Source organism: Lepus europaeus, chromosome 5 (genome assembly GCF_033115175.1).
Source record: "Lepus europaeus isolate LE1 chromosome 5, mLepTim1.pri, whole genome shotgun sequence".
Lineage (NCBI taxonomy): Eukaryota > Metazoa > Chordata > Mammalia > Lagomorpha > Leporidae > Lepus > Lepus europaeus.
Window position 1 is genome coordinate 108,674,761 of NC_084831.1, and position 23,093 is coordinate 108,697,853.

The following is a 23,093-nucleotide window of genomic DNA, read 5'->3' on the forward strand; positions in this document are numbered from 1 at the left end:
GCACCCAGACCCGCCCCTCCCACACGGGACGTTTCAAAAATGAAAGCACTAGGTGCTAGTGTCTCAAAAATCAGTAAAACTTTATTCGCTTCCATTCTTTCGCCATTAACAGAAAATTGGAGAAAGCAAAAAATGTTTTGTGTTTACAAAGATAAACGGCCTCTTTACCCAGAGATCAAAACCTCAAACGACAACGGGGAAGATCAAAGCGCCCTCCCCCGCATCCCCTGAGCTGACCCTTGTCATCCTAGACAAAGCCTTCAGTCCACTGGCCAGGGACCCTGTGTTTGGCCAATTTAAGACGAGGGCCAAGAAATCAGACCAATCCATTCCCGTGATAGAAAGTGGAACAGAAGCTACACCAAGGGTCAAGTGCCTTTATTCTACAAGACACAGGAACCAGGCGGCTACTTATAAAAAAAACAAGATTCATTTCAGGCACAACTTTTTTATTTTTTTTTTCTGTTTTGTTTTTAAATCAGTAAAAGAAACTGGGTCCTAGAAGCTGCAGTGGTCTAAGCAGCAGCAAGTTTGTGCATTCTTCTTTTGTTTGTTTAAATACGTTTAAATTATCACACTGCTGGCACACCTCATTTGCATGAAATTCTGCACCGTACATACTAATTGTAGTCAAGTTATTTACCCCCCATCCCAGAAAAAAAAAAAAAAAAACTACTCTGGAAGATAATTTTCATTGAAATCTAACCAAACTTCGTTAAGTGGATTGTGACAAGATTATAAATGATATGAAAAATAACATTTTTAACATTTGGCCATCAACTTAAGAAAATGGTTTGCCTATACAAGTTTTTGTACTTTTTAAAAAGGTAATATAATCTACCCTCATATGGTCCTCAGAATTAAAGCATAATGAACAGGAAGGAAAGGAAAAGAATGCAACTGAATGCTAAGGCAGAATATCTTGCCAGAAGTAATGAAGGTAGAGTATACACTAAATATCAAGTGCAGAATTTCATAGGGCCAACAAGATAACAGTCTATTTTTCACTTACACAGGCGAAGTGGATTTTGCAATTACCAGTTGCGTTAAATGCACCAAATAAAGCTCCTAAAATTGATACTATAAGGCGCCACCTTAAGTTTTCCAGGCTGCAACTGTGCATAATTTTAAAATGGTTTTCTTAAATTTATTTATTTTTTTAAACATAACACGAGGAAGGTGTTAAAACTGGTGTAATAGCTCAATAGAATAAGTATTCCAGATTTTGGGAGGGATGAAGAGGGAGATACTCAAAACCCTTCACCAGAATCCCCCCAACTTGATCATAGTGGATTAATGATGTGCTTTGTGGATGTGGTTAGTCAATGACACCAGCTTGACGGATCTTTCTTTCTGCGCCAAATCCCTATGAAGAAATAAAATTACAGTTAATGACTTGGATGCGCCACGATCACAGTACATTCACAGTTCCACAAGCAAGTATAGAGTATTATTTTACACCAACTTTTCTCTAGAGGAGGAAAATCCACAGTACATCCTCTTGACCCTAAGCTACGTTCAAAATATCAGGAAAAGCCAGAATTATATTTCAGAGGCTGGTACTGTGGTGCAGTGGGTTCAGCCGTGGCCTGCAGTGCCAGCATCCCATATGGGCGCTGGTTTGAGTCCCAGCTGCTCCATTTCAGATCCAGCTCCCTGTTTATGGCCTGGGAAAAGCAGCGGAAGATGGCCCAAGTACTTGGGCCCCTTCCACCACATGGTAGATTGGAATGAAGCTCCTGGCTTTGGTGTGGCTCCACCCTAGCCACTGTGGCCTCTTGGGGAGTGATCCAGTGGATGGGAGATGTCTCTTTTTTCAAATAAATCTTAAAAAAAAATTTAAAAATATTTCATGCTGTAAGTAACCACTCCATTAGGGAATGAACCAACACACAGAGTCCTAACTAGTTATATGCAAAATTTTGAAATAGGACCTCAAATAGTATGATTGTCTGTCAATAGGTCTCCCCCAAGCTCTATATGGAATCATACCATTGAGTTATCTGGTCCCTTTGGCTGACGAAGAACCATTAGGCGAGGAGCACTGGCATCATCAAGGGTGATGTTCTTCAAACGATTGACCAAGCGATCAGGTCGAGGAGCTGCAACAGCCTTGGGGCCCTCACTGCAGTAAAGTCAGGCGGTGAGAAAAAGTACTTAGAAGAAAAGTTATCTTACATCTAACTGCCCAAATGACTCACTTTTAATGAGGACTATTGCCTCATCAAGCCAGCTGGCAAGACAAGACAGGTAAGTCAGTAATTACGTATTTCCTCCATCTCAAGGTTACCACTGCATAGGAGCTAGAATAAAAATTCCTCTCACAGTAACGAATGAATCAGCATGACTAAGGCATAAAAATTAGAATTTTAGGGGAAGGTATCGTGGTGCAGGGGGTTAAGCTGTCACTTGGGAAGCCTGCATCTCATAGCAGAGTGCAGGTTCATGTCCTGGCACCTCTACTTCTGATTTAACTTCCTGTGCATGCATCCTGGGAGGCAGTGGATGATGGCCTAAGTGCTGGGACCCCTGCCATCAACATGGGAGATCTGGATAGAGTTCCAGATTCTTGGCACTGACATGGGCCAAGCCCTAGCTGCTGCAGGCATTTCGGGAATGAACCAACAGATGGAAGATCTCTCTCTGGTTCTGCCTTTCAAATAGATGAAAATAAGCAGCAAATAACCTAGAAATAGTTTAAAGAAAGAAAAAGAGCTAAACAGAATTCCTTAAGTGGAAGAAAAAGAGCTCAGCAGAATTCTTTAAGAGACACTCAGGGATCTCATATAAGATCTAGCACAGCATAACCACCAATTGTTTCATCTGGTCAAATTTATGAGACTAAAGTCAGACAATGAACACCAAAGGCAGGAAGCCATCAAGAAATAAAAAAAAAAAAAAAAAAAAAAAAAGGAGGCGGCACAGAAAAGTAAAGAAATGTGATAAAGCAGAGCTTACAGAAGAGACAGGGTGTTTATTAATCCAACTACAACCAAACTCACCAGACCCGCCAAACATTACAGGCGCTGCACTTCCCAGTGCGCTGATTAAGAATCACTGAGAACTCCACCTCATCTCCTGCCTGTAGCTCAATACCATCCTGAACTTCTTTCACGTGGAAAAAGAGCTTCTTGCTATCTCCTACTTCATAGTTAATGAATCCAAACTGCAATGGAAAAAAAAAATCAGATATAAACGGGTGCAGAGCACCTCAATTTGAAAGAAGCACAATGCCTTTATCCTAACTAGAAAGGACACATTAAAAACATGGCAATAAAGTTGATGTTCCACTTTAGCTGTCTATGCAGAAAAACTGGTCTGGGAAGAAACATATCTTTATAATCACTGCCATTCACTACAGCAGCAGATTGACTGAAACAAAGAAAGGCTGTATTATTCCTTCATATTATGAACTGTGTTTTCTAAGTTAAGAAAAATCAGGAAGTTATTACTTGAACATACATATCCCTTCTAAAATTACAAGGGTTATGGTATTATGGCAAACAGCCATACAATGTTATATTCACCGTACTGATGCTGAAAAATGTTCTTGCTGAGGACTTGAGAGATTTCCTTGAGATCTCAGTATTAAAACTAGTTTTGTTTGCCTTAGCTTATTTTATGAACACTTGTAAATACGGTTTATTTGTGTGGTCTGAAAAAGAAGCTCTGAGTAAAAGTGTGTAAGATCGTCTCATCTTTCTATTCTGGAAATCTCAATTCAAAATTTATTTTCCCTATTTTGTTAGTTACTAATACCCTCCTATAGACTGCTTACTAATACAGTCCTTTGCTCTTCAGGTGGTTTTCTTCCTATTTTCTTAAGCTACCTAAAATCAATGTAAGTAAAACAGAAATATAAAAAACACCAAATACATGTAGATAGCTTCCCCTTGGCTGAAAAAATTCGAAGGTCTTGGTTACTCATAAAAGGATCAAATACAGATCCAGAGATGCTAGTACTTACCTGATCTTTCACACACTCCACCGTGGCCCTACGCAGGGGTGTGATGTTGTAGGCCATAGTCTGTGCATTTTGACCCAGGACACACAATTGGAACTTGACACTCTCCCCTTTCTGCAGGCAATCCCCTTTGTTGGCCATCCCAACTATGCCAAATGGATAGACCTCACCCTTCATATCCCCTGTAAAGAGAAAATAGGTGTGAAGTCTAAAAGCTAGTAATTCAGATATTTGCTGATGGTAATAAGTTCATAAATACAGTTGTGACAAAAGTTATATTTATAAATATAAAATTTTTGAATACTTTAAGGCTTAAATTAAATCCTAAAAGTCAAATACTACCATGGCAACAAGTATCATCAGTATTTTACTAAAGAACAGTTTTAAACTGCATTTATTAACTTGAAAAATAACACTAGCACTTAACAATCCCATTACCTAAATTTTAAGCGCTATGGGGGCCAGTGCTATAGCACAGAAGTTAAAGCTGCCACCTGAAGTGCCGGCATCCCATATGGATGCTGGTTCGACTCTCAACTGCTCCACTTCCTGTCCAGCTCTCTGCTGTGGCCTGGGAAAGCAGTGGAAGATGGCCCAAGTCCGTAGGCCCCTGCACCCACATGGAAGACTAGGAAGCTCCTGGATCTTGGCTTCGGATGGAATTGGCAGATGGAAGACCTCTCCCTCTGCTTTGCCTCTCTGTAACTCTGCCTTTCAAATAAATAAACCTTAATTAAAAAAAAACAAAAAAACAAAAACAAAAAAACAAAAAACCACTATGGGCCACTAATATATATGTGTGCGTGTGTTGTGTATGTATATATATTTTTGAAAGAGAGGTTGATTGATCTTCCATCTGCTGGTTCACTCCCCAAATGTCTGCAGCAGCCAGGGCTAGGCCAGACCAAAGCCAGGAGCTGAAGGCAAGTCAGATCTCATTTGTAGGTAGCAGGGACCCAACTACTTGAGCCACCACCTGCTGCATTCTAGGGCGCACATTAGCAGGAAGCTGGAATTGGGGTAGAGCCAGGACTTGATCCAAGCCACTGCATACCTGTATGGTATACAGGTACACAAAGTAGCATCTTAACCACTGGGTTATTAATATTATCCACAGGACTATCTTCTTTCCAAGCACACAATATGAGTCTTTAGCCAAAAATATTGCCCACTCTCAGGCAGTAAATTTGACATCCCTTCTTTATGAGATCTGACTCAAAGGAATAGCTTTTCTCCTAGATCGAGTCTAGGAGAAACCTTTCCTTAAAGGGCCAGATAGTAAAAATTTGGGCTTGCAAGTCATTCTACCTCTGTCACAACTACCTAATTCTGCTATTATGGTGAGAATGCAAGCAAAGACAACATGTGAACAAATGACCTTGATTACGTTTAAAGAAAACTTTATGGGGCTGGCACTGTGGCTTAGCAGGTAAAGCCGCTGCCTGCAGTGTTGGCATCCCATATGGCCGCTGGTTCAAGTCCTGGCTGCTTTGCTTCTGATCCAGCTTTCTTATGGCCTGGGAAAGCAGTAGAAGATGGCTCAAGTCCCAGTAGAAGATGCACCTGTGTGGGAGACACAGAGGAAGCTCCTGGCTCTGGATCAGCGCAGCTCTGGCCGTTGTGGCCAACTAAGGAGTAAACTGGCGGATGGAAGACCTCTCTCTCTGCCTTTCCTTCTCTCTCTGTGTAACTCTGACTTTCAAATAAATAAATAAATCTTTAAAAAAAAAAAAAAAACTTTATTTATGATAGGTCATTTTGTGTGTGTTGAACTCTGTCCCAGAGTAAAAAGTTGTCCAAAAGGCCAGCACTGTGGCACAGCAGGTAAAGCCGCAGCCTGCAGTGCTGGCATCCCATATGGTCACTGGTTCGAGTTCCAGCTGCTCCACTTCCAATCCAGCTCTCTGCTATGGCCTGGGAAAGCAGAAGATGGCCCAAGTGCTTGGGCCCCTGCACCCACGTTGGAGACCTGGAAGAAGCTCCTGGCTTTGGATTAGCTCAGCTCTGGTCATGGTGGCCATTTGGGGAGTGAACCAGCGGATGGAAGACCTCTCTCTCTCTGCTTCTCTGTAACTTTGGCTTTCAAATAAATATATCAATCTTAAAGGAAAAAAAAAAAAAAAAGGAAAAAAAGGAAAAAAAACCTTGTCTTGATACCGGTGCAGGCTATAAATGAAAACTGGATCCAAAAGTTCAGCTGCATATTCTTTTTTTTTTTTTTTTTTTTTGACAGGCAGAGTGGACAGTGAGAGAGAGAGACAGAGAGAAAGGTCTTCCTTTTGCCGTTGGTTCACCCTCCAATGGCCACCGCGGTAGCGCGCTGCGGCCGGCGCACCGTGCTGTTCCGATGGCAGGAGCCAGGTGCTTCTCCTGGTCTCCCATGGGGTGCAGGACCCAAGGACTTGGGCCATCCTCCACTGCACTCCCTAGCCACAGCAGAGAGCTGGCCTGGAAGAGGGGCAACCGGGACAGGATCGGTGCCCCGACCGGGACTAGAACCCGGTGTGCCGGCGCTGCAAGGCGGAGGATTAGCCTGTTGAGCCACGGTGCCGGCCTCAGCTGCATATTCTAATGAATTAATAAAGGTGAAGAGGAAGTTAAGTATGAAGTAGAAGCTTCAGAATTGTAAACACTTTTACCCTTCTTATGGTGGTAGGTGAACATTTAAAAGAATACATAGGACCCAAAATCTTTGAGAAAATTCCTACAGAACACAAGTAATCAGAGAGGCTAGGCATTTGGTGCAGCAGCTGTTGCCATTAGGAACATCTGTATCCCATATTGGAGTGCCTGGGTTTGAGTGATGGCTCCATTCCTGATTCCAGCTTCCTGCCAGTATACACCCTGGGAAGCAGCAAATGATGGTTCAAATACTTGGATCCCTGCCACCCCATCGCAAGACCCAGAATGAGTTCTGGACCCTTGGCTTCAGCCTGGCCCAGCACTAGTTGAGGGCATTTGGAGAACGATCCAGCAGATGGCAGATTTGCCTGTCCTCTGTCTTTCAAGTTGAAAAAACAATTATACTCATTGTTATTTTAATATTAAAAAAAAAAACAAACAAAAAAAACGAGAAGGCTGGTTGTGGTATAATTATCATTTATTAACTAAGCATGTATTATGATTCACAATTAGTCTTCGTAGAACCTTCTAAGTCTGAAGATATCTCTAATTTAAAGATGAACAAGCTGAGTTAAGAAAGATTTAAGTAATTTGTCCATAGTTACACAGTTAGGAAGCATTCAGATCTTGGCCTGCCTTACTCCAAAGTCTTTTTTTTTTTAAATTTTTATTTATTTATTTTTTGACAGGCAGAGTGGACAGTGAGAGAAAGAGACAGAGAGAAAGGTCTTCCTTTGCCATTGGTTCACCCTCCAATGGCCGCCGTGGCCGGCGCATCTCGCTGATCTGAAGCCAGGAGCTAGGTGCCTCTCCTGGTCTCCCATGGGGTGCAGGGCCCAAGCACTTGGGCCATCCTCCACTGCACTCCCGGGCCATAGCAGAGAGCTGGCCTGGAAGAGGGGCAACCGGGATAGAATCTGGCGCCCCAACCGGGACTAGAACCTGGTGTGCCGGTGCCAGCCCTACTCCAAAGTCTTACAATCGGTTACAACTGTGTTCCTAAATAAGAGTTGTAAAAGCAACACTTTAGCAACCATCAGGGGCTTATGCTGCACTGTAGCAGGTTAAACTGCCGCTGCAGCAACAACATCCCATAGGGGTCCAGGTTCTGAGTCCTGGCTGCTGTACTTCAGATCCAGCTCCCTGCTAATGCGCCTGGGAAAGCAGCAGAAGACACCAAAGTTCTTGGGTCCCTGCACCCACTTGGGAGACCTGGAAGAAGCTCCTGGCTATAGCCTGGCCCAGATCTAGCTGTTGCGGTCATCTGGAGAGTGAACCAACAGATGAAAGACCTGTCTTCCTTCTGTCTCTCCCTATAATATACTATGCCTTTCAGATAAATAAAATAAATCTTCAACAATAAAAAAAAACCCCAAAACAACAAAAAGGAGAAACCATCAAGTGGGGAAATAAGATTTGTCCAGGCCCAGAAAACTCTAGGCTTGGAGATGCATGAAAAGCTTCCTTTTCCACAAAATTTTTGGTTTGGACTACATTCTACAGCCAGTGTTGGAGAACAAGTGGACTGGAAGTTGGGGATGCAAAGAACATAAAAAAAGCATGTTTGATACTACCGCACAATTTAAAGTGGGTATCCCATACTCCCATGGCCTTTTCCCATGGTGTGGTCTCAACATGCATAACTAACACTGACTTGATATGAACTACACGTGGTAAAAGAATAGGTTATCAAGTTCATGTCCTTGTCCCAAAAGTCCTGCTACAGTTTGGCTCCCCAACTCACAGATCGATTTAAACTCTAAAGTCATAAATTGTTAGTTCAGAAGAGGGTGGATGCTTAATCCAAGTATGGTGATTGGGAGGTGGGTCTAGTCAGAGACCCCTGGGGGCATGCCCCCAAAACGTAATTCTCCAGAGAGGTTTAGTTATAAAAGTGCCTAGGTGCGCTCTCTTTCTTGCTTCTGGGTTTTTCAGGTGATCTTTCCTCTACTTGTATTTTGTTGTTAACCAAACTCACCAGACGCTAGATCAACAGGGCCACCAATTAGGGACCAAGAGAGGACCGTGAGCCCCCAAAACTGATTCCTTCATAACCATGAGACAGGTATTTAGCTGTCGTAATGAAAAGCTAAATAATATAGATCTGCTATTCTCCTACTCTGTTCTGACTTCTGGATGGTAAAAGGATTTATTTGCTTTGGTTGAAATGGTAAACGCTCATCTATTTTAACATTATGTAACTATGCTATTCTTATCACCTATAGTTTCCATTTCTACTGCAAACTTCTTTTATCCACACAGACCTAAGCTGATCCTTCTGGAGCTGGTGATTGGAAGGGTGGCATCAGAACTCAGATTCTTGAAGATGGGGAGGAAGGAAAAACAACAAAGTAAAAACTGTAGGGAATCTTTGGTGTAGAGATGAGAAGTAAGAACCCCATGGAACTCTAGCAATTAAAGAAGGGATATAGTAAACTCTTGCACAAATATTCAACATTAAATATATATTTTAGTGAGAGATTTTGTTATTGGTCTATCTCAGTATGACTCAGAATCAGTCATATGCTCACATAGCAATACTTCTCTTATAATTTAAATTCAGGCTGACCTTAATGCCAAGGGACATAAAAATAAACATGATTTCTCCTAATCAAATTTTTTATGAAATCTGAAAAACAAATATTATTCTATTTTAAAAGCTTAAAGCATTCGTCCGTAGGTATGTCAAATGTCAGTCTGACAGGAGGAAGCACTCACCTTCCTCCACGATCTCAATCATTCCTTGGTACTCTGTCTGTGTTGGATCGACACTCCTCAGGGGGCGAATGACTTTACCAGAGTAGATGGTGGGATCAGCTTCCTCAGTAATGCCATTCACTTTGAAACAAAAACATGTACACTTCTCAATTTTATTTAAACCCTTCCCAAAGGAAAAGAACTAAGCAAATAATATCACCATAATATAGAGGGTGGATTGACTGCCTACTAGTCTTGAAATGAGATAGGTTCCTCTTTCTAGAACAGTCACCATTAAAATATCTGATTTTACTAATTTATTTGAGCAATTAACAGGTATTCATATTTAAAACATCTTGGTTTCTCAACTTTTCCAGATGACCAAATGTCCTCATTTTATTAAGATCTTGTTTGATCTCTAAAATGACAATTCCAATACTAATAAATTTCCCTTATTTTATAGATGTATTACTATCTTTTTAAGTATAATACAAATAATATGTTATATCTCTTCTCTTGTCATATTTTCCAGCAAAAAAATCAAGTTCAATGAAAGCAGAGATTTGTCTTCTTTCTTCACTACTGTATCCTCAGTGGCTAAAACACATGCACATCTAGATATTTATGGAACTGAAATGCATCTGCTCTCAGAGAAAAGGTTATATGGAGAGTAAATGAAAGCCAAAAGTTAAGCTGCAGGGCTTTTAAAAGCTGGAGATTGCCCACTCCAAGAATTTTAGTAGGTCTGGGATGGAGTCAAGACAATGTCTCAATAAGCTGTCAGGGGTGCTGTTGATCTGGGGTTCACACTTGTGAACAACTGGATCTCCCTCTCCCACCGTATCCTTTATTTCCCACTTAAAGCAGAGGCTGAAGAAGTACAAGTCACAATTCACTACCTGAGTGTGTTTTGTTCACTTTTTCAGCACTGATTTTGTTGCCTTTGCCTTTGGACAAGCTGTACTCGACCATGTCCCCCAGTTCCAGGCTATCGACATCACCAGAGAACTCACTAAAGGGAAAGGAAATGACAGTTAAATAAGCTACTACCAAAAACACCAATGATAGTTAAGTAGCCTTCATTTCTTCTACAGCATTCATGGCATGCTTCTTTATGTGGATATGGCTTAAAGCACTTTATATATACTAACTTATTTAATCCTAAAAATAACAATGAAGAGATGCCATAATTCCTACTTTCAAATATTAGAGATTAATTAATTTGATGAAAGTTACTAGGAAGTAAGTAGCAGAGCCTGGATTCAGAAGTGAGCCACGTGGTAAAGAAGCCATGCTCTTAACCATTATGTTGTATCTCACCATGAATGTATAACTGGGGAACCAACCTATACAAAAAGACAATATTCTTTCACTGAAGCAGAAAGGCTCCTATCCAATGTTCAAAGCAGGCACAAACCTGTGTCTTTTGGCCCCATGTTCCCTATAAAGACGTAGATGACTACCTTTAGTTTTTATCTTGCCATAATTTCACCAATATGAATTCCTGAACTCAAAAAAATTGAGAGGGGGCCCAACATCCAGACGCAGCACATTAAGGTACTGCTTAAGACCAGCATCTCATACTGGAACATCAGTTCTAGTCCTAGCTGCTCCACTTGATTCAGCTTCCTGACAATGTGCCTGTGTAGGCAACAAATGATGGCTCAACTATTTGGTTCCCTGCCACTCCATCCAGGGAGACCTGGATAGAATTCCTGGCTTCTGACTTCAGCCTGGCTCAGATCTGTTTGCTGTGGCCATTTGGGGATGTGACCAGCAGATGAAGATCTGTCTCTGTCTCTCCCTGTTACTCCACCTTCCAAATATATACATGCATACATAAATCTTAAAATTGAATTAAAATAAGCTTATATTTTGGTGCAAAAAACTTTGGAAGTCTATGCATAATATGCATTTTTCACCAACTTTTTAAAGACCCCTTGGTTGTACTCCCACATTGATAGTGCCTAGGTTCAATACCTGCCCCCGTATCTTGACACCATTTCCTACTAATACAGACAGACAAGAGGAGGCAAGTGTCACAGCTCAAGTAATTAGGTTCCCTGACATGGAAGATCTGGACCGAGTGTCAGGCTCTGCCCAGGCCTGGCCTAGTCCCAGCCATGAGAAGGCATATGAAGAATAAACCAGTGGAAGGAAAGGCAAGTGCTCTCTGCCTCTAAATAAATAACCTTGTATAATAAAAAAATATTAAATATTTTTAATTCTATCCAAAAAGAATGAATGATAGTAAGCTGCAAGTTCTTACAAGGCATTCCTTACCTGTAATGGAAAAAGATTTCCTTATCATGATTGGCTGTTTCAATAAATCCAAAATTATCCTTCAGAGTTGCAATATAACCCAAGAGTCTCTTGGAATTGGAATTACGACCTAAAAGTCGCACACAAGTTGCAATCTGCTGGCCAGGCCTCTGTTTGTCACTAATACTAAATTCAACCTGTGAAAAATAAGGATGTTCATCAATACTGTACCACTTCCACATCAAGCTTCTTCACTATTAAAGCAATATCTATAAAACCCATTCCACGTCTTCCATCAGAGTAATTATCAAGGATATTTGAAATAGGTTTTCAACATCAGAGAGACATATACTTTATCTCATTCCACTTTCCACAAAGGTCCAAGTTTTGTCTATTACATATTCCTTAGCATCTCAATTACTCTAGAAGAGCCAAAAACCACATATTAAGGAGAAAAACAGTAATAGCAATGTAAAAAAATCGGTTGTGATTTTATCTTTATGATGTTTCATAACAACTTTCTTACAACGACCACTTTCATCAAAGCCAATGGATTTAATCATTTCCTATCTAATGTTTAAACACTGATTCCTCAAAAAGCTTTAACTAGGAGCTTGCTAAGATCTTAATAGCTACTTTTAATTGGAAGAATATCATATTTAATCTCCTAGGCAAAGAAAACACTAGCAAAACTTAAATAAAATTTAAAGAAGTCATCAGGCAGGAATACTATCAAGGTAATTTTTAATTTTCGCTCACAAAAGAAGAATTATCTTGCCTTATCTCCTATTTGAGGAGAAGTAGATCCTTCCACATCCTTGGCTTGAAAAGCGATAGTCAGTTTCACCCCACAATCATCATAAGCAATAATGCCATCCTCAGCCTCCTATGGAAAGATATTTAATGGATCACCATCAAAAATCTTAAGCACAAAAACAGAGCAGCATAAACAACTATAATTCTTACAGACACCAGAGCCAAAGAACTAGCAGAGCTTTACAAGTAGCTTCTCCTAGGGTTCTCTAACAATCAAAGATTATTCATGTGAATAAGACGTAATTTTGCCTTAACCCAATACTGGCTCAATCTGCTGCAACAGGGTCTTTCAGATTTAATTTTTTTTTTTTTTTTTTTTTTGGCTATTGCAGAGGGAACAGTAAACTGAAAATTTATAAACATTTATTCTGTACTCCATACAAGTGAACAAAAATCAAACTGCATGTGTTATTTCCAACCAAGTGGACACACTATAGGCCAACCTTTAGTATCCCATCATCTTTAGTAACCCATACAGAAGCTAAAGTATCCCTTTTTTATAATTCACAGTATTTCAGTGTTTTGTAGACAATCTATGTATTTACCATTGCATGAGAATTGAATTTGGTAAAAGATTTAGCTGTTTAAGTCAGGATATACTAATATTTCTATAACACCTAAATTATCCTACATAAGAACAAATAGCTCTGTAAAGTTTCAAAAATGTCAACTACGTCACACAGAAAAGAATGCACAGCAGCTACATAAATGATGCTGTTTTTTGATTTCATCATTTCTATGGTGATGAAACCAAATATTACATATTCAAAGCCAACTCATTTGTATTCTTCTACCATTTGTATTCTACCTAGAACTACTATGGGAATATTCACTGGACATTTAAAATATAGCAGGCATTATGTAATATGAAATTTAATATTATGACAAAAAGCTTCCACATATCTTATTCCTCACATAATACAAACTGGGAAAGTCTTAACAAGTTAAATAAACTTGACCAAGATGACAAAGCTAGTGACAATTTAGGTGACAAGATGATCCAGAAGATTTGAGCTTAGTTAAGGGAAGAACTACGAAATCAGTAAATGCAGGTCTAACTCCAATGGCATCAATGTGCCTGCAAGTAAACCAAACCCAAAATCTCAGCAAGCATTGTTTGCTGTCAATCCTGTCTAGCCACCAACTGAAATATCTAGTCAGCATCTGAGGATACTATACAGATGAAATAGATAATCCCTGTCCCCAAGGAGCCCAGGGTATTAAAGCAGATTCGTAAACAAGTTAATAGAATAGTGACAGAAGGATGTATATACAGTGTTGATGTAAGAAAAACAATTAAAGGGCAGTAAGATTTTCTTAATCAAGCCAGTTTTGCCAAACAAGTGAGGAGTAGGGCATCTGAAGAGTTAAAAGCCAACAGAAAATAAGCCATGTTCAACTTTATTTTTGTTGTTGTCACTTATTGCATCATCTGCCATGTGTGCAATTCCTACGAGTGCTTTTTTTTTTTTTTTTTTATTTGAGAGGTAGAGTTACAGACAGTGAGAGGGAGAGACAGAGAGAAAGGTCTTCCTTTCGTTGGTTCACTCCCCAAATGCCTGCAATGGCTGGAGCTGTGCCAATCCAAAGCCAGGAGCTTCATCCCAGTCTCCCACATGGGTGCACGGGCCTGAGGACTTGGGCCATCTACTGCTTTCCCAGACCGTATCAGAGAGCTAGATTGGAGGTGGAGCAGCAGGGACTAGAACTGGCGCCCATATAGGATGCCAGCACCACAGGTGGAGGATCAACCTACTGCGCCATGGTGCCAGTCCCTAGGAGTGCTTTTTACACACAAATTGAATCTAAGGAGCGGTATCGTGGCATAGCAGGTTAAGCCACCTCCTTCAACACCAGCATCCCAAATGGGCACTGGTTCCTGTCCCAGCTGCTCCACTTTCTGATCATCTGGCTCCCTGCTAATGTCCTGGGAAAGCAGAAGATGGCACAAATACTTGGGCCCCTGCCACCCACGTGGAGACTTGGATAGAACTCCTGGCTTTGGCCTGGCCCAGCCTTTGCAGTTGTGGCCATTTTCGGAGTGAACAACTGAAGATGTCTCTCCCTCTACTGCCTTAGTTAAAGACTAAACAAAACTGGGGCTTCTGCTGTGGTGTAGTGGGTAATGTTGCCGCCTGCAGTGCCGGCATCCCATATGGGCCCCGGTTCGAGTCCCAGCTATTCCACTCTGATCCTGCTCCCTGCTAATGTGCCTGGGAAAGCAGAAGATGGCCCAAGTTCTTGGGTCTTTGCACCCATGTGGGAGACCCAAAAGAAGTTCCTGGCTTTGGACTGACCCAGCTTCGGCCATTGCAGCCATTTGGGGAGTGAACCAACGGATGAAGACATCCCCCCTCTCCCCATGTAACTCTGACTTTCAAATAAATAAATCTTAAATCTTAAAAACAAACAAACTAAAAGAAAACTGAAGTTCAGAGGTAAAGTAATTTTCCAAACTATCAAGTAAGTGCAGAATGCTGTCTCTAACTCCTAAGTAGTTATTTTTAAGTTATTTGACTTTCTAATCTTTTCATGTATCTTCTCTTGGATATATCCATTATCTCTGTCCCTATTTAAGGAGTATCTTAACTACTAAGGAAATTTTGTGTGTCTTTTCTCTACCATCTAGACAAAAAAAATATATATATATATACACACACACACACACATATATTTATTTATTTGAAAGAGTGACAGAGGGAGAAGGAAGGAAAAATATCTTCCACTTGCTGATTCACTTCCCAAATGGGTGCAACAGTCACAACTAGGCAAGGCCTAAGCCAGGAACCAAGAGCTCGTCAGGTCTCCCACTTGTGTGGCAGGGCCCAAGTATTTGGGCCATCATCTGGCGCCTTCCCATGTACACTAGCAGGAAGCTGGATTGAAGCAGAGTACCCTGGCCTCCAACTAGCACTCCGAAATAGGATGCTAATAGAAGCTGTACCACTGTACCACAACAGCCCCTTGGCTGTTCTTCCATATTTCTCCTATCCTCCCCTCACCAAACACCCCCCCCCCCAAAAAAAAACAAACCATGATCTTCCTGCTAAATTACTCACTACTTTCTAAAGAAAGCCTGAGTTCTTTCACCTGTACCTCTATTTAATGATGAAAGCTCATTCCTACCACCACCCATTAAATTTCAGTACTTTCCCACATCCTTTTAGTTAGAATTTTTGGCACAGTACTCTCAAGGTCTTTAATAGTAACATTTTGCATTATGTATAATTTACTTATTTCTACACAACCTTTTTAATATGTTATTAAGACCAGAAACCATCTTCAGTGGATTTTTCAGTAAATGGAGCTTAAAAATGGGTGAGAAGTGAGCCTTCCCAACTTTCTAAGTCTTAAACTGTTCGGGAAGAGAATACTGTAGATAACTGGTATTCAAGAGGTAATTGTGCGTCTCACGGGACATTTAACCATGTCTGAAGACATCTCTGACTGTGAAATTGACCTCTATTGGATAGAGGTCTGGGATGCTGCTAAACAACCCAACCACCCTATCCACCACCAGCAAAAAATTATCCATCTCAAAATGTCAAAAATGACGAGGTTAAGAAACTTGCTTCAATTAGTTCACCATTAATAGGAAATCCTTAGAGAGACAATACTATTACACGACTTTCATTATTTTGTATATGTAATTTAAAAAGGAATAGAAAGCTAATAACTTATTTTGATCATATGAAACTTACCTTCTCTTTGCCTTTATTTGGGCTAGTGGTTTTAGAATTGGAAAAAGTGGCTTCTTTTTCTACGGTGCCCAGAAAACGATGATCTGAATGAGAATGGAATGAAACCGTGCCCTTGGGAAGCTTTTTAATCCTAATAGCATGATTTCTTTGGGCAGAGAGCATATCCTACAAATGATAAAATAAATTAATGATGATCTAAAAAATGAAATATCTGAAAACTATCCTCATATTTTTCTCAAAAACTACTCACAGGAACCACAGTAAACTCCACTTCATCTGCAATATGGAGTTGGTTCCCATCCAGAATTTCACTGAAGTGGAAGAACATACGAGCATCACGATCCACGCACTTGATGAAACCAAAACCATCTCTCATGGCAGCAATCACACCCTGAAATCCAAATAACATTTTTACTGGCTATGAAGCTTATCAACTAAGGTGTCATTTAACTCTGGAAGAACTACCAAGTTAAACAGATCAGGAATTTTCTATTTAAGACCTGAATACTATACCCACATTTTATTTTCACTGAAATATAACCTTAACTGTTTTCAATAAGGCAATTTAATTTCAGCAATTTTCTGAGACTGCCCAAATGCTATTCTTTGGCAAATATTTGAACATGAAACATGCCCACAATATCTCATAAAGGTAACTATTAATATACTTTTAAAAATTTCACTAATTTGTTAGGACAAAATTTCAAAAACATCAATGAGGAATCTCTCTGGTTTCTACCTCAAAAATTTTATTCAAGTTTAGGTGCCAGAAGGACCCAAGATTTATGTTTGAAGAATAAAATATGGTAAAATTATTTTTTATATGCTTTTTCTCCTCTCATTTTATTATCAGTTCTGTGAGAGAATTGTTATCAAGCACCTGGAACATTTTATGCACCCCAATGTTTATTGAAAACAATAGAAAGGAATTATCAACCTGCAAGGAATCAGATAGTACATCAGTGACTATTCTGTAACTTGTTTTAAATATGATCTAAACAATATTTTGACATTTAATTCTTGTTAAGTCTTGATGATAACCAGGCTAGGTAAAGTAAAACAGATCCTGCATGAGCAACTTAAACAAAACAAATCACTCAGACTTCCAAACTAAGTTCAAAGTATACTGTCAAGCATCCAATAAGATTATTTCTCCAAAGGCAAAGGTTAAAAAAAGGATTGTAAAATTTAATTGAGTGTATCCAGTCTACTGAGACACAGAAACAGAACTAAATGTAAATTATGCCTGGATAGGACTGGCGCTGCGGCACAGTGGGATAAGCCACTGTCTGCAACACTGGCATCCCATATGAGCGCTCATTTAAGTCGAACCTGCTCCACTTCCAATCCAGCTCCCTGCAAATGAGCCAGAGAAAGCAGAAGATGGCCCAAGTCCTTAGCTCCTGTACCCAAGTAGGAGACCAAGAGAGAGTTTCAGGCTCCTGACTTGAATCTAGCCCCAGCCTATAGGCTATGTGAGGAGTGAACAAGCAGATGGAATATCTCAGTAATTCTGCTTTTCAAATAAATAAATTTTTACATATATTTAATATTTATTTATTTGAAAATCAGAGTTACACAGAGAGAGAAGGAGAGGCGGAGAGGCAGAGAGGCAGAGAGAGAGGTAGGTAGGTAGGTCTTCCATCCACTGATTCACTCCTCAAATGGCGACAACGGCTGGAGCTGTGCTGATCTGTAGGCAGGAGCCAAGAGCTTCTTCTGGGGCTCCCACATAGGCGCAGGGGCCCAAGGACTTGGGCCATCTTCTACTGCTTTCCCAAGCCATAGCAGAGAGCTGGATCAGAAGTGGAACAGCCAAGACTCAAACCAGTGCCCAATATGGGATGTCGGCATGCAGGCAGCGGCTTTACCTGCTACACCACAGCACTGGCCCCAATAAAAAGTTAATTCACAAAACCTGAGTTTGTAAAACATGGTTAGGAAAACAATGTTAGTAAACATATCCATTAAAAAGAATTTGCAAAGTTCTGCCACAAAAGAAAACAAATCTAATCTATTGCTTAATTTAGTGTATCTATTAAACATCTTAGGAAACAGTTTGGGAAAACCTATTTTCTATAATGATAGACTTGAATCCTCTCATTCTTCATATTAAGGGTCAATCACTAACTTTCAAAATATTTTAGTGATCATACTGTCAGATTTCCATTCTAAAACGTCTTCACAGGTATTTCCAATATAACTGAGACAGACACCAAACCCAGACTGATTCATATGTCTGTGAATACTACCTTAACAAAGTAACTGCCTAATACGGTCATTCACTCAAGAATTGTTAATGTAGTACCAACTCAACTGTAATACTACACGTGCATACACAATCTGTATTAGACACAGATCCGGTAACATACAATACTTACCATTTCTCTGGATTCATTAGTGAACTGAAATGTATTTGACAGAACTTCTATGTTGGTTGCTCGTTCTAATTTGTCACGTCGATCTGTTGAAATATTAAACCTAACATGGTCGCCTTCTAGCAAGGTCACCTTGGATTTTGTATCTTTGTCTCCAAAGGGAAGTTCTTTAGGAATCACAAAGTCAACTTTGATGCGTCCTGGCAATGGGTCATTCTGATGAGAAGGAAAAACGATTTTAGCTGAAGATTTCTCATCCTTCCTAGTTCTAAGTCAAACAAGAAGAACACACAGCAAACCCATGTTATTTATGATAGATAGTTCCCTGAAGGGAAAAAAAGGTGTTGACAATATAAGTCCAATTTGAAAGTGAATTTCACGTTGTACGGTCACATGATACAAGCACAAAATCTCAGCCCTACAGTTAAGACCTTAACTCTAGTATGAAGAGAGTTAGGTAAGAACATTTCAGTCTTTTTTATTTCCTCACTTTTTAAATTTTTATTTCCACATTTCCTCAGCAATAACATCATCCTTACCCCCCCCCCCCAAGAAAACAAATTGCTGAGGGGTGGGGCGTGGGGAATCAGAAAGAAATAAACAATGCACACCCCAATAGAGCCTAATCCGATAGCTTTCCTCCCAATTTAACCAGTATTTCTTCTTCAGGCCTTTTTGGTTTATCACCCAGCCAAAAAACATATTTACGGATACATCAAAACTTCTCAATTAGTTGAATTACACAAAGAGATATTTAATGGTTCATTATTACATGACAACATTCATCACATGGAATAAAATTTCAGTATACTAGAGCATATTATTATATTGCTAATGAGGTGAAAGACAACTCTCCTGGAAAAGATTATTTACCTGGTTTTTACTGGGTACTTTTGGGATAACTTTGGTTACAGTTCCTTCAAAATGTTCAATGCTGATATCTTCAAAAATGACTGTTCCTTGAGGCAATAGTCTGACATCTGTTGCAACTTCTTTACCCTAAATCAGATGAGGGTGGAGGAAAAGGGAATAAGGTAATTATAAGCAATTTCTAAACATGTATTCCATTATTAATCTTTTTCTTCCCATTATTAATCTTAAAAGGCCAAAGATCAAGTTAACTATCTTACATTTCTATCCTTGATTGTGAATTCCACATCGTCTCCAGGCTGTAAGGCTTCTATGTCACCTTTAAATTCACTATAGTGAAAGAATATTTCTTTTACAATATCACCTCTTTCAATAAAGCCAAACGCCTCCTAAAGCAAAACAAAAAATCCAAGATATTACCAGAGTACAAACTTATGATTATGACTTAAAAACCAACAAGCTTTTAAGAAAATGATGCAGTTGAAACAACTTGGTAACATTATCAATTAAACAGCCCATGTTATCACAAGGAACTTTCAGAGATGAATCAAGTTAAAAGTGAAATTATTTCTGAAGGGGAAGAAAGATGAAAAGGAAAAGGTTTGGGTTTGAAGTACAAAACTTAGAGGAGAGCAGTCAAAGAAAAACTCAAGATCCTCAAATTGAATGCTTACCTTCATGGCACAAACTACTCCCTGACAGCGGGCTTGCTTCTTTTTCAACAGCATAATGTTACGAGCACTTACAGCACCAGTACTAGAAAGGAATAACAAGGGAATGAGATTGGCTAAAAATGCATTAGTCTGGTTAGACATCAGTTTAAAGTAATTTTCTATGGTATCAAAAATTCAGTATCATCTTTAAGAACAAATGTTAAGATTTAAGACTTCTAATTAGAGAAGGACATATGAAGGACTTTTGCTGAAAACGCCCAGCTTTCTAAACTTGGTGTGCACAAGCTCGTACGTACACACACACACTCGGGTCATTTTTTCCTTGGACTGCTGAAAGATGGTTTTTTTAAAAACAAACTTTATAGGGTATATAATGTTCAACTCTTTTTCGAGTCCAACTAAAGAACAGAATTAGTTATGAAGTGAATGCTACCAAAGGTAGACAATAAAGTTTTAGAAACATTTATCCACTAAACAAACATTTGAATGTTATGTGATGCAAACTAAGGCACTGGTGACACAAAGAAAGCTGAGTAAATGCAGTGATTTTGAGAACTTTTCATGCTTTTAAAAACCCTGACATTCACTTTCATTGAAGAATTGAAACCAGAGACATCACCTGTTGCTTATACTGCCCCCATCTTTGTGCAATATAAATTCAACTTTTAGAGATAACACAGTCTCCATAACATAACACTATTGTTGATGCAGCTGTTTTAAGAGCTGAAGACCAAGAAATTTACCTCTCTTAATTCTTTATAAACAAATCATGGCCCAACTACTTTTTATTTCAAAAATCTAACAGGATAACAAAGACAGCAGACCCCTATTTGCTTCTGCAAATTACTGCAGCAATAAGGCTTTTGAGTCAATCAGGGATACAAATGTCTGCTAATTTGTAAGCTGTACGCATTTAGGTAACTAAATTTTTGAGAATTTGTTTCATTTTACAGATAAGACACCAAGTAAGGCTACGGTGAGGATTAATTATATATATAAAACACTAAGTCAAAGGGCTTAGCACATACAAGAACTAAATAAAATGTTAAAGTATCAGTGGGCTGGCGCCATAGAGCAGTAGGTTAATCCTCCACCTGAGTTGCCAGCATCCCATGTGGGCATCGGTTCCAGTTCCAGCTGCCTCTCTTCCAATCCAGCTCTCTGCTATGGCCTGGGAAAGTAGCGGAGGATGGCCCAAGTGCTTGGGCCCCTGCACCCGCATGGGAGACCGGGACAAAACACCTGTCTCCTGGCTTCGGATCAGCGCAGCTCTAGCTGTTGTGACCATTTGGGGAGTGAACCAATGGAGGGAAGACCTTCCTCTCTGTCTCTCCCTCTTAGGGAGTATCAGTGGCTCCATCAGAAATCATGTCCTATCCTCTGGTTTCCTACTTTTAAATTGAGGCCTTCAGATTGGTACTAATAATATCCATACCCACAACTCATTCTTTTGAGCCTTACAAGACCAAGGTAAATAATTCTGTCCATATTGTACAACTTTTCTTTCCATATGCCATTTAAAAGTACACTGCTGGCACTTTCTCCAACTTGTTTTTAACTTCCTTCTCTACTTGGATCTTTTCTCTCTCCCAACCCGCAAATAAAAATTTATCTACTTTCCTTGACTATTTATGCTCACCAGCTCTACAAGTAGATTTCCTGGCCATTACTAGCCTTCTAAATCTCAGAGCTATGTATATAAATGCATACTTGGTATATCTAGATATATCAGTTACTTCAAACTCAGATTGCCAAAATAAATATAATGGTTCTCCCACCCTGAATACTTCCTTCTGTATCGCCTTAGCCCACTTAACAGTGCCAACATCAGCCCAGCAGATGAAAAGAACAGTATCTGGGACTGCCCATAATTCCAATAACCTCTGTATCTAATCTACTATTAAGTTTGATACTTTATCTTCCTAGTGACTTGACTTCTCTACTATCCCACTTGTGTTTTATCTTTCGTAGGGCCCCAACTTTCATGTTGACTCTAATTACTCACCCCTGGCCCAGAGCACTCCTATTCTCCAAAGTTTACTATCTCCACAATTCCAAAGATTCCATGTCTTAAAGCCTTCAAAAATCCCAACTTCATATCCCTACAACCCAATTAAATCAACTCAGACTTTTGGCCATTTCCCCAAACATGCCATATACCCCTCTTGGAGTATCTACAGAACGCTCTTTTTTTTTCACCTTGCTAGTAACTTCATATCCTTCCCTCAAAACCTAACCTCAATCACTGCCACTTATTCACTAATCTCTAGAACAGCTCCTTAACAAGTCTAACCATCTTTCAGTTCTCGTTCTATTTCTGATATCCTGCATAGGGTCTGTCAGAGAATACTCACTGACCCTCAAATACTCAGTTAAGCAAACAAAAAGATCAAGAGGACATGGAAAAAAACTGAATGCAAGAATCCCAAAAAGAATCCCCTAGGAGAATTTTTAAAAGAACTTACTGTTTATTATTATCAATTACAAAGTTAATTTTATCTCCGGTTTCCAGCTGAACATTCCCTTCAACATCTTCAGGGGTGTAAGTCAGATAAAACACTTCCTGTGAATTAATAAGTTATTATTACTATCTTGGCAGGGTGTAGTATTCATTGTATACTGTGATTTTCCTTAAATACTTCTTATACTGGCATTTTAAGCCAAATGTCTTAAAGTTAAATGCTTTATGACAATTAAGTTATTTATATAAACACACACTTTCCCTCCATGGTGCTAATGACTTCTGCGAGTCCACAGCTGAGCAGCAATCAACTTCAAAAAGCTTACACACGTGGAAGCATTTGCCCAGAGACTGTAGTTACAGTTAAAAAAAAAACCCCAATTTTTATATAAGGCATTCCAAACAAAAATAAAGCTCGAGTTAGTACTTAACAGGAACCAGAAAAAAAGATCCCCTCCAACAACCCCCAAAAAAGTGATTAAAAAGAGCATTTTACCTTAATATTCTAACTAAGGTCACACTTGGGCAAGCTAAGACAATTGAAAAGTCCTATGGAATTTTTCGTTTTAGATTTTTTGATTATGCTGCACTTGAAGTCTCTTAGAAACCAAATTTAAAATTGATTTTAGCAAATGCAGCTTAAGTTTT

At 39.5% G+C, this 23,093-nt stretch overlaps 1 protein-coding gene across 3 annotated transcripts in view; it reads right to left on the minus strand.

Annotated features, from left to right (window-relative positions):
• Positions 1 to 56: 56 nt before the first annotated feature.
• The window catches only part of CSDE1 (cold shock domain containing E1), a 42,337-nt gene continuing 19,300 nt past the window's right edge, over positions 57 to 23,093 (minus strand). For all 3 annotated transcript variants that reach the window (XM_062192024.1, XM_062192022.1, XM_062192023.1), the window contains 15 exons: positions 22,450 to 22,547; positions 19,985 to 20,066; positions 19,571 to 19,699; positions 19,314 to 19,439; positions 18,444 to 18,656; positions 16,313 to 16,453; positions 16,063 to 16,227; positions 12,324 to 12,431; positions 11,567 to 11,742; positions 10,183 to 10,295; positions 9,305 to 9,424; positions 3,968 to 4,146; positions 3,003 to 3,166; positions 1,993 to 2,125; positions 57 to 1,366 (listed from right to left, as the gene is read on the minus strand). In XM_062192024.1, coding sequence (XP_062048008.1) covers positions 1,319 to 1,366; positions 1,993 to 2,125; positions 3,003 to 3,166; positions 3,968 to 4,146; positions 9,305 to 9,424; positions 10,183 to 10,295; positions 11,567 to 11,742; positions 12,324 to 12,431; positions 16,063 to 16,227; positions 16,313 to 16,453; positions 18,444 to 18,656; positions 19,314 to 19,439; positions 19,571 to 19,699; positions 19,985 to 20,066; positions 22,450 to 22,547 — 1,995 coding nt within the window. In that variant the 3' untranslated portion in view covers positions 57 to 1,318. The remainder of the gene's footprint in view (positions 1,367 to 1,992; positions 2,126 to 3,002; positions 3,167 to 3,967; positions 4,147 to 9,304; positions 9,425 to 10,182; positions 10,296 to 11,566; positions 11,743 to 12,323; positions 12,432 to 16,062; positions 16,228 to 16,312; positions 16,454 to 18,443; positions 18,657 to 19,313; positions 19,440 to 19,570; positions 19,700 to 19,984; positions 20,067 to 22,449; positions 22,548 to 23,093) is intronic.